Raw genomic sequence first — 12,546 nt, forward strand, 5'->3', positions numbered from 1 at the left:
ATCAAGCTTGTCCTACTCACATGAATTGGCGGACAAAAAGAATGGGCCCATTTCTTGCCGAAATAAAACAAAAGAAAAGGATAGGCCCGTGACGTTTATCTGTTCGACGGAAATCCATAGGGGAAACTTTCCCTCTTACCCCCGTACCCACTTTCGTCGCCGACTGGAAGACTTGACTTGAGAGAGGAGATTCCATCGTACGATCATGGTAAATGTATAACAAATGCATGGACGATGATTTGGAGGTTGATTCCTGTATGTGATCGCTTTGATTAATTGACGAGATTACATGAGGCAGCTTTCTAATCCTGTTTTCAGAGATATTTTATAGGCGAAGAAAGTTATATGGGCTTTCAAAGCCACCTGCACGTTTAGAGAAGGAAATTAGCCTGCTGATTTTATGGTAAATGCGGTATTAAAAGAAGATGTATCGTGGTAAATGCGAGAGTAGATTCCATCCAGACTAATTTTCATAATTGATGCTAAAGCTAATGGCATATATATATATATATATATATATATGTTATCTGGGACTTACCACACCGAAATAAAAATAAAAATAAAGATTATGATCATCTTCAAAATTGTTTCTTGCACTACTATAAACTAAAATTTATCTCTGCTTCACAAAGATTGCCATCAAACACACTACTGTACTGTATGACATGTCTAATATGACAGCTAATTAAGTATGATTTTAGTTGATTTAAAAATTAATTTTTTAATAGTTTGATGACATATTGATGAAAAACATGTTTCAGCATTCAAATTTTTTTCTTGCATTAGTCTTATTAAATATTTTTTATTGATAATAATAGTGTTAGGTACACCGCTTCATGCAATAAGTTGCATGAGATAATTGGCTTCTCATCAAGAGTGTCTGTTATTTTTTTATTCATATTAAAATATAAAATTATTGTCGATTATATTTTAAGAATCCATCAGATTTATTGATTTGATTGTCCCATCAGATTATTCTTTAAAGAACTCTCGTATAGTTGCAATATTATTTTACTATAAATCTCATATCAAAGTAATTTTTATTTATTTTTTCTTAGACAAGTATATATGTAAAATTGGGGTTGCTTGAAAGAGTCCGCCATGAAATATATGGTAGATGAAGTCATAACAAAGCTATTTTTAAGCTATACCAATTATCTATCCTTCATAATATTATTAATATTAAAGATACTAACAAAAAATTAAAAGAGTAAAATTAAAAAATTAAAGAGTGTGTGTTGCAAAACAGTAAGCTGAACCAAAGAGTGTGTGTTACAAATTTATAATATTAAAAAAGTTTGAGAAGCACTACTAATCTTTCTTCTTTTTACTTTTTTCTTTTTTCGGTAAAACTACTAATTATGACCTGTTGATGCTTATCGACCCAATTAATCGTCTACAGTCAGCAAAAACATTCTACCTTCTACCTTTGCAGTCCAACGGTGAAGACCGCTTGCTCGCTGTTCTGCGCTAGACGACAAACCACTACTGTTTAACTTCCTGTAGCGGATCAAAGGTGGCCAATATTGCTGCCAAAAAAGAAAAAAAAGGTGGCCAATATTTTTACCCATGGTAGTAAAAGTGGCACCCCACCCCCTACCGTACGATGAAACCGCCCCGGGAAATATAAAACCGCAGCCTAATGCGGCAACCGTCTCAATCAAACGAACACATGACATGTGACCAATCGAGACTCACCTTCTGTAACATTAAGCGAACTCTCACCTTCTCATCCAATCCCAAAACTCCCGGCTACAATCCCCGTCTTTGGTTTCTCTTTCCAATTTTAAATATGATGACCGGTGATGGGATCCACGGGATCGGATAAGGCCGAGGACGATCTCCCGCAGGTCCCCGGCTTTTTACCCCTCCCCTGTTCTGGCTGCGGCCCCACCTTTTTATCCGCTCCCCCGCGGCCGCCAAACCGCTACCCTTCAATCCCAGGAGCAGAGCCCACCGGAAGCGACTGCACTCTCCCCACCTATTAACCCTCATGCTTTAAATCCATACGAATACCACGCAAGGGAGCCTCCAAAACCCTTTGAAACGTTCGAGCAGCCACGGTTTCTTCGGAAAGAAAAGGAGGGGAAATTTCCGTTTCCAATCAGCAAAAGAAGTAGCGGAAGAGGGTTTGAGAAAAGAAAGGAAGGATGATCTTGGTGGCGATAGTGGCGGAGCTACTGGAGGAGTACACGGTGCTGGTGGCGAGGGTTCTGGAGCAGCTGCTTCACGACGCTCCCTTCCCCCGCCGGATGCGCTTCCTCATGCTCAGAAGCCTCCCCTTCGCCTCTCCGCCGCGCCCCCTCCCTCCGCCCTCCTACGCCCGCCCCGCCGCAGCAGCCACCCCCTGATCGGTACGGATGTAAGGGTTATGGTTCTTTGCGGCCTGGATCTGTGTACATGAGCTTGGTTTTTGTCTCTATGTTTCATTTCTAATTTTAATCTTTGATCAATGTCGCTCGCGGTTGAAATTTGTTTTCCCTTTTTCCCTGTTATTGTAAATTATATTATATGAATCGATTTTGAGCTGTTTGGTCGTACTCTGCGGATTCATAGATTTGTTTCTTTTTTTTTATTATTATTAAAAGAAATATATGAAAATAAGAGTGAGAAGGAAGGGAGAAATTTTGGCGTGGTGATTTCCAAATTCCGAATTCGAAATTCGAATGAGACGGGGGAGAAGGTGGAGATGGGGAATGATGGTTATCATGGGGTTTGGTGGAAAGGGTAATCGAAGCCAGCTTCAGCGGGGTTGATTGGAGAGAGAAAGATTTATGGCAGCGGCTGGGGTCCAAGACTGTGTTACGAGTACTGGGATTTCTCCCTTCCTTCCTGGCCAGTGGCCATGGTTTAAACTTTTTATAAATTTAGCCCTTCTCATGTATACTCTATCCACTAGTGTTGTGAGAGGTTACCAAAAAAAAAAAAAAAATCGCGTTAAATTAGACCAAAAGGAAAAAAAAAAAAGGGTCTAGGAGCTGAAGAGGTCAGAGGCATTCTTGATTTGTTGAAATAAATGGGAGTTTTGGAGTTTATATTTGGACGTAGGCAAATCTTAGAGTCTTGGACCAAACTTGAGGAGCAGCGCCTAATGCTTTCACCAGATTTATTTGCCTTGCTCCCACAATCATGCTATGTCATGTTCCACTGAGCCTTTTTTTTTTTTCAAAAAAAAAAAAAAAAAGTGGAATGGAAGAAGTAATCATTTAAAATGATTGTAAATACATTCATAAATTTAGAAAATAAATTTTTAAAAAAGATGCTGTGGAGGTTATATAGAAGAATTCTATAACGTAGTTTTTTTCATCTAATCTGTAGTACTGTTAGTTTCTTTATATATATATATATATATTAATAAAAATCAAAGCATGCATCATCTGTTAGTAATCGTGACAATGCCACTTTTGCGTCTGTCAAATGTTTCTTGTCGATATATCATTTTTTTAAAAAAAATTGTTATGTTTTAGAAACTTTTTCAGTGTTTTGTGAGAAAAAAAATAATTTTCAGCATTTTTATTCTCAATATTTAGCAATCATACAAAGATAAACTTAATAATCTAACAAGCTTCATATTTGCATGCAACTTTAGTTATTTGAGTTACTTATATGAAGTAGTTTCCGACTCATATGAAGTAGTTTCCGAATACTAAGCACCAAAGATCATGGCTATCTTTTCAAGTTTTGAGCGTATTTAAATTTGATGGTCTGTATCCAATTATCCAAATTATAAGATTAGGCCTTTAACAAATTTGACATGGTTCATTTGCATATTTCACTTATACGACATACCAGCTAATATTCCTTTCTCCAAAAAGACATATCAACTAATGTGAAATGGTTTATGTAGAAATGTAGGATTAGACCTCGATTATGAAAGGAAGAAAACAAAGAGAGACACTACCATGTCTAAATCCAACAAACTTAATTTGTTCTGTGGCAATTCATTCCTGGTCTTTCCCCATTAACCAGCCAAAATCAGCAAATAGAATAGCAGAACTTAAACAATCTGAACTACTCAATCTAGTTTGACCGATGCAAGGAAATTACTTCGCTAGATTGTGCTGCTCTCTCTATAGATTGCTAGCTGATGGTGCAGTAGTTTACCCTCCACCTCCAAGATGGACATATGGTTGGCTTTGAAAAAACCAAACTGCGTACCGGTAAACTCCTCAGGGGTTGGAGCCAGGGTTCATATCCTTTTTGCGCAAACCCCACTGATACCCGATCATGTTCTGCTATCCTGCTACTTTGCCACTCATACTGGGAAGTCTGTATTTTTCAATGCTTGTAGACTGTGGTTTACCAGCAAATTAGCTCTTAGAAATCTCTGGTTTGGAATCAGGAAATGCCAGCAAGCTCGGCATTATTTGACTTCTTAGGATTTCCCTAACCCTTGCAACTTGCCGGTCGAGAGAGAGAGACTACAAGGTTTTCCTTGAAGCCACCAAAAACAAAAGCGGGAGTTTGAAAAAATTGCTCTCCTCTCTCTCCCATCACTCACTCTCAGGGGAAGACTATCATCCCAATAAAATCAGCTAGCTAGCTGATATTTTCAGTCTTCTCTCTCCAACCAAACTTAGTTGCCTTATAACATGTTGATCTTTTGTCCTCTTCGCAATTTTATTCCCTAAATCCCAAACTCAGCAATTTTCCGCTCTCCCAAGCCTTGCGTTTTCTTTGTACTCCACCTCCTTGATGGAGCCGGTGGAGCCTTGCTCCTCTCTTTTTGTCAACGAATTTTTTTAAAAAAATATTAGTTATAATCTTAAATTTCAAACTTGGTAATCCTAATAATAAAATATTAATTAAATTTACAATTTTACATTTATTTCTTTTAAACATCATATGATCAGGCAGCCATCAAAAGCAAATCAAGGATGGCAATTGATGGTTTGGGTCAAATTTAGGTCTACTTGAGTTTATATAGGTCTATAGGCTTGACTTGAATGTGGCTCGTAATATGTTAAGAAAACTTTAATTTGCCTCAACATATGTATGCTTTATTTGTATATATCTCAAAAGTATATCTATCTCAATAATATGATAGTTCAAAAAAATATTTGATTTGTGATTGAAATCGAAATTTAAATTAAAATAAATTTTAAATATTAAAAAAAAATTTAGATTCGATTATTATCATGGATGGTAAATATTATTCATTCTGTTTTTTTTTTAGAGGCAAAATTCTTCCAACTAAAGATTTGTAACCCAGATCTAATCCAACTTGTTGGCAGGTTGGTGTTGAGCTAACTTGTACATCACTTTCACACCCAATGGACTGGGATTAGACATTCGCCCTAGATCAGGCTTGAAAAGGTGAACAAGTCTGGCTCAAGATTGCCATCCCTCCACCGCCCTAATAAATAAATAGTGTATATAAAGCTAGGCCTGTTCCTGTCCCTGCTCAGCCAATCCTGTGAATAAAGCTAGGGCCGCTCCTGTCCGTGCTGTCCTTGCATACATAACGCGACACATCACATGGAATCTTGAGCATTATCGATCAGGCTCAAAAGAAGAGTGTTGAGGTCACGCCATCATGTCGTAATGCCATGTGGAGGCGGACAGAGATACGTGTACGCCTGACATTTCGCGGAGCCTGAGACATTTAAGTGATTTGGTCGTGGTAGGCCTGATTAATCTCTGGTTCCGGTACCAGGAATGATGATAGACGTCCAACCGTGTTTTCAAAACAAAAAAATCTTTCTTTCATAAATATGCATGCCACGTGGCATGAAATAATTGGTGCTTGTACATGATGTGATCGCACATGACTTCTCGTCAGCATCACACTTATTTTGGAAACTCTTGGCATCTTACGTGTGCTTCCTGTCCCAACACCGGCCGTACAATAATGCATGAATGTTTGGGAAATTAACCTGTACGAAGTGAACTATCTAACAGAATATGCTTCTTCCAAATATTTCTAACCCCTAAACTTGATGGAGACAGGATTAGATGGCTAATTTGATCCAACTTCTCTAATTTGATGAACTAACACTTTCAATGATAATGATTATGTTCTACCAAAAAAAATTATAATAATTATATTTTGAAATGATTTTTCATGACTTTTCTAACTTGGAGTTGCATGGAAATATGAATTTAGTATTTCATGCTTTTATGTGTATGTTAGTGAAATTAATGAGTTTCGAGCGGTAGAGCTTCATGTTAACATATTGACCGCATTTTATTTAGCTTTTGTCATGAGTTTAAGCAGTCTTTATATACAACTGGAAATTGTTCTTTTGTATAACTAGAATATCTAATATAAACGGTGAAGTATGTGCCATTTTAGGGCTATTTCAAATTTGTTAGCTCTTTCATTAAGGTTTTTGTTTAGTTCTTATCTCTCTACTCTATAAACATACTTGCCTACTCAATTTTTACTTCTGATTTCTCCCTCTAAGTCTTGTTGTTTTAGCTATCTAAAGAAAATTTTCACATTTGTATAGATTTCAGATTTATATCATTTTGCATGTTACTCAACCATAATGCAAAGAGGTTGGATGACTCAATGATAAACTTTTTCAAGGGGCCAACTTTGATACCATGACTACTTATAATTTTCTGTTCACAAAATAATAATATCAATAAGATATGATGTCCAAATAAATGTGCTATACTTTTTTTTGTTACCAAAACATGTCTCTGTGGCTGAACTAATAAACACAGACTTCCTAACAATGCTAAATTAGCCACATTAAGATATGAGATAAAGCTATAACATGATGCAGCTTACAAATTTTCATAGCATATGTTAACAGAGGCATAATATATTAGCTTATTTCGTACACCCACTGTAATGTGAATATATAGAGGTATGGCTCCATCCCCAATCAATAGTAGTTTGGAGATATTTATCAAACTGCTATTTCATGGAAACAGCCTATGTGACATGCTTCTATGGCCTTCAAGAAACTAGTATCCATTTTATAATCATTCGTTTAACATATATCACATGTGGAAGAATACTGCTATTAAATTAAAAGTTCAAATTTTGAAAAAGCGGACCTCACAATTATAAATAGGGTTATGTATCTCAATTTATGAAGCGTAGAGAATCAATGAAACAAAAGGGAACTTAAACTCTGTTTTCAAAATTTTTCTCTTTTTTTTAGTTTTCTTTTATTAGATTCGAATTGAGTGGATGGAAGAAAATCTTTCTTCTTCGTGATCGGATAAGTTTAATTTAAGAACATGATAAGATGATCTACTATGATTTTGATCATCTAAACATATATTGAATTTGAATATTTATATATTTTAGTGTATATAGATCATGATTCATGATATAAATTTTTGATTTGGATAATGTACTATATATTATAGCATTATTGACAAAACTTCAACCATTTGACTTGCACTAGTTTGATATAGGAGGCCTTAAAACATGTGATCTTCAGTTCTATGTACTTATAATATTGTAAATAGGGAAGGAGAGTGGGGCTAGGTACCTTGCTTCACCTCTGACTCCAAGCCAGATTTGAGGCAGTTCAGGTCTGAGATAAGGCTGCTTTCCTCAACTTAATCGGAATAGTAATTTTTAATTTACACAAATATATATTGGGGTTGTAGAGGAATCAGTCTAAGAACTAGCTAACTATAGAGGAAATTCTTATGCATAGTTTAAGGAGGATTCTTAAATAGCAATCTAAAAGGGGGCAGAATTTGCTTTTGATATATACCAATACTTTATTGAGCCTTATTTGCAAATAATTATCTTTGATTTGAGAAATTTTGAATTAATAATCAAATATGCGACAGACAGTAATAAAGAATTTCTTGAATTCCTAGTAGCTTGGTTTGGAATCTCTACCATAGTTTTAATTACAAAGCCACCAAGTATGGCTGGAAGGAGATTCTCATAATGTCCTTACATGGATCAATTGCAATAGACTTATGGGGCAACAGCATCATCAACTTCTTAAAGACTTTTGGCGATTCAAAAAAGTGCCACAACATCTTAAAGTTTTACATATATTTAGAGAGGGGCAATCTACAGACGGGCTAGACAATACTGGCCTGCAAGGTAATTGGGAACTTAAAAAGGAATGATTTGATCCCTGCTAGGCTCTCCTCTACTTCGTGATTAGCTGAAACTTATGATTGTTGCTCCTTTAGATTCTAATTTTTATTTTCCTTTTGTTCCAGGGTCCGTACAAAAAATGCTTATAGGTTTGAAACCATTGTTTGTTCATTTTACATTTTTGTGATTATTAGATGACTGAAATTTGAATAACAGATTAAAAAAGCAATCCTAAAAAATATTTCTTATTTTCTATAGTAGAGACCAATAGAAAATTCTAGAGATAATTAGACTTGTATATTCAAAATATGCACATTTTTTATTCTTCTTGCTTTATTTCTTAGGATGCATAACTTGTCATGCTCCATGCTCCGAACCCAACATCTGATTCAGTCATGTGATGGCAGCACACTCATTAGAATAAGATCCTAAATAATATGCAAAATTTTAAAATTTATTATAATCTCAAAATTCTATGAATATTATTGATCTCAATTCATAACAAATATTTTATATTAACAAATATCAAACTTTATACAATTTATAAAATTCGGTTATCCAACTGTTATTGATGAAGTTCTATCCAGTCAATCCTTTCAAGTCGAGATCCCAACTTTAGCTACATACAAGCATCCTACAACTCTGAAAAAGAAAAGAGGATGGTTGTGAGCTTTACAGTCCAATAAGAATTCCCACACACTCACATTAATATAGAAATATAAATTTGAAAATAATAGATAAACAATATCAAGAGAGAATATACATAATAAAATCTCATGTTAAGTATCTAGTATAACTCGATATTGATGTACACAAAAATATATATCATATATTATTTGTTGTGGATCTGTACCTTGGCCTCGACTACCACATCTTCGGCTCCGACCGAGCTATAGAAGATGGATGCCTGTTGGGTCATGGATATACAATAGATATGGAGGTCGTCAGACACGACCCATTGAGTTTGCAGCAGTTCCCATCCCTTGGTCTGTGCCTAGTTCACCTCGGCCTCGGACGACCTACTATAGCTCATTTATGGCTGACCAATCTTGGATCACCTGAGGACAACATGTGCTCCACGGTCTTCAGAACCTTAGCCCCAGATGATCTATTATAGCTCGTCCGTAGTCGAGCAAAGTTTCTTGCCACCAAATCCATCTTTCTCTGTCTCAAATTGGAAAAGTCTAAATAAAAAAGAATTCCTCCACAATTGAGTCTCCCGTGAAAGAAAATAATTTCTCTGAATCAATCTACATGTCAAATCCAGAAAGCTGTCCAGACTTTGAGATGGATACGACTCTAACTCCTCTCCTATAAATAAAGGGACTTCAGGATCCTCAAAGTTAGTTCTCTATACCTCGCTTTCTTCCTCTCACTACTACAATAAAGATCTATGACAGCGCTTACTACGGCAGTGGATCCAAAACTACTACCATAGATCCTATGATAGCAGTTATCATCAATCACTATCATATGTTGGATCTATTGCAATGGTTATAGATAACCACTGCCACAAGTACATCTATGGCAGCGGTTATCGGTGACTGTTGCCGTAGGTCCAACCTATGGCGGTGGTTGGTGGTAACCACTGCCATAAATTAGAGATATGATAGTGGTTCTATCTAACTGCTGTCATAAGTTCGAGATATGACAACGGTTAATAAATCGCTACTATAAATAGTTGAACAACCATTGCGATAGAGCCTATAGCAGCGGTTATTACGTAACCACTACTATAGAGGCATAATATATTTTTTTTTTCTATTTTTCTCTGAATATGGTATGATTTTAAAATTTAAAGTTCATATTCATCATTTTCATTATCTAAATAATTATCATTAGAGTATTGTCACAAAAGATCGTTTCGATCCAATAGCCCTACCTATATCAATCAATAAAATTCGATTTCGATGGCCACGAACGACCGCGTGATGATTTGATAGATAGAGACCATCGATGGATCCAAAAAATTTACAACGATGATCTCAGTGATATTTATAGCACACTATCAAAATTTCACTTCAATCGACATCATTATCATATATAGTCAATTTAGCAAAGGAACATATAATACAAAAAGTATAAATAATCAGCCATGAGAAACCAAAATCATACAGGGTAAATATATATATATATATATATATATATTGATATTTGTATTCAAGAATCCTTATCTCTACTGGCGATAAATTGAATATCCTAAATATCAATCTATACCACGATTTTGTAAATCGGGTGTTAGAAGATCTGCTCAAAGATTTTCTATCCGAAAGATTGTTCCCCTATGAAATCAATCTTAATATTAATAAAAAATAATAATAATAAATTATAAATTATTTGATTTAAATCCTCTATGACTCGCTAGGGGTCTACTTCAAGTCCCCTTAATTTTTTTCTTTTCTTTTCTTCTTATTTCCTTAGTTTAGTGAGAGAGAGGAGAGAAATTAAATAAAAGAGGAAAGAGAGAGAAAAGAGGCACTCTCTTCTTCTTCTTTTTTAAACAAGGCACCAAAACCCATGTTTCTTTTCTCCTCTTCATCCGACCATGGCCATGAAACTGAAGCAAGCGGCCAATGGTGGTGCCAGACCAAGAGATGACCTCGACAGCATTCACAATTGTCGGTGGTCAGCAAAACAAAGGAGAAGATCAGGAGAACAGGAGAGATGGAACTTGGTTCGATCTTAGTGTTTCATAATGCGATCCTAGTTGCTAGTGGTTGCATGAGACAAAGATAGAGTGGGTGCTGGCAAGGTGGATGGCCATGATACGTCATCTCGGATAGTGGGGCGGCAATGATTGGAATGAAGATTTTTTTTTTTTTTTTTTACGATAATGATGAGCCTCTAATTCTTTAAGAGGGGGCTTTGGGAGCTTATGGATGATGGAGACTAGGGTTTCCTAGCCTCCTACAAAGTCGGGAAGGAGTCGGAGTTCAACACCTTCTCCGACTCAAACAGGAGAACTTCGTACCTCCTTTTTTTTTTTCCTTTGGTATTTAGATCATTTTTTTTAGGATTTGGCCCGATTTTGAGCCAGGCCTCACATAACTTATGAATTACTATGTGTGGATTGTAATACAAAATAATAACTGATAGTGATAATAACATTTATAAAACTTTGGGTCTTTAAAACGAGCTTACATATTTTATGTTTTAGTATGAATTTCAAAAATGAAGACCATGAGTTTTTCTAAAGGATAAGCTAATGAGAAATTCCTAATTGAGTTTAAACGATCCTCGATCTATTAATGTTTAAAATTTTAAGTCTTTAACTTATTAACAAATAAATATGCTAAGCACTTTAATACATCTGATTAATCATTCCTCTAGATAAAACCCATGGCTTCTCCCCTAGGGAAGGGTAGATCGTGAATAACTAATGATATAGATTTCTAATTTTGATGACCAAGTTTTAAATATTAATTCTTTTAGCAGATATTATATATCAAACTATATGAATATTCAGAAAAAGAAGAAGAAAAAAAAAAGGGAAGTAAGAAAGAACAACAAATGAAGGGCCAACCAACCATACTTTTTTTTTTTTGTCCTTTTTAGAAGACCAGGAGGGGCCCTAAACCCACTTGCAACTTACACTCAGCCCCTTTATCTTGGCCAACGCCTAAGCCCCCAAGCAGATTGAATCTGAAGCTTGTACTACTGAGGAACAAAGTGTAACTTGATATCTTGATTCATTCAAAAAAAAAAAAAAAGGAGGAAAAAAAAGTAACAAAGTTGATGGGAACCGAAACAAGGGAACACCACCTTCCAGAATCGAACCCCTGCTTCTAGCTAAAGTTGTAAGAGACAATACCATGCGAACCAGAGCTTGGTGGTGCCATCCACATCCTTTTCATGTGCATTGGATGCGAGAAAGATTATGTGCGTGGCTGGAATCATAACACTAAAAGGTGTAGCTGAGTCGCTCGCTTGCCCGCCCTTTAATCCTGTCCCAATGTTCCTTTTCCCCACCATCCTGTCATATTGGAAAGCATTCTGCGGATTACTTAGGTATCCATCAATTCTGGTGGCTACCGGGTTTTCTCAGTGAAGTGTTCGTTGTCCCAGCCATCTTTTACAAATGTACAGCACCATCACTTCAACCCAATCCTTGCACCTGAATATATTCCGCCTCTTTCTTAATAGCAAAGGAACTCTCATGAGGCATGTTATTCTTTGAAGAGTGCTCTGAAGAATCTAGTGATGAATTCGTTTTTATCTAAACACACAGCATCACATCAGGAAGTTTGTCTACTTTAAGTTCTCTTTGCAGGTCTTGTTCTTATTTATGATGTACAAAAAAGAGAGCCGAAGAGCAGATTACACCACATATTAAGCTTCGGTTAACTTTTCTTTATTTTTATTTTTTTTTGGTAAACTGAGGAGCCAGTGGCTGTGCATTAATAAAACTTTTTAATGAGGTACCGTTGATAGAAAGTTTATTCTCCGAGCCACAGAATAGAACAACAATGATTTTGATACAATTTTCCTTAAGCTCCGAAGCGTGCTTGCTAAGTTTGATA

At 35.9% G+C, this 12,546-nt stretch overlaps 1 protein-coding gene across 1 annotated transcript; it reads left to right on the top strand.

Annotated features, from left to right (window-relative positions):
• The first annotated feature begins 1,906 nt into the window (after nucleotides 1–1,906).
• On the top strand, nucleotides 1,907–2,540 carry LOC109505724 (uncharacterized). Its single transcript, XM_019849778.3, has one exon. It carries the CDS (start codon nucleotides 2,151–2,153, stop codon nucleotides 2,349–2,351), a length of 201 nt encoding a protein of 66 aa, XP_019705337.2. The 5' UTR covers nucleotides 1,907–2,150; the 3' UTR covers nucleotides 2,352–2,540.
• Nucleotides 2,541–12,546: the final 10,006 nt, after the last annotated feature.

The sequence above is a fragment of the Elaeis guineensis genome, chromosome 4 (assembly GCF_000442705.2).
Source record: "Elaeis guineensis isolate ETL-2024a chromosome 4, EG11, whole genome shotgun sequence".
Lineage (NCBI taxonomy): Eukaryota > Viridiplantae > Streptophyta > Magnoliopsida > Arecales > Arecaceae > Elaeis > Elaeis guineensis.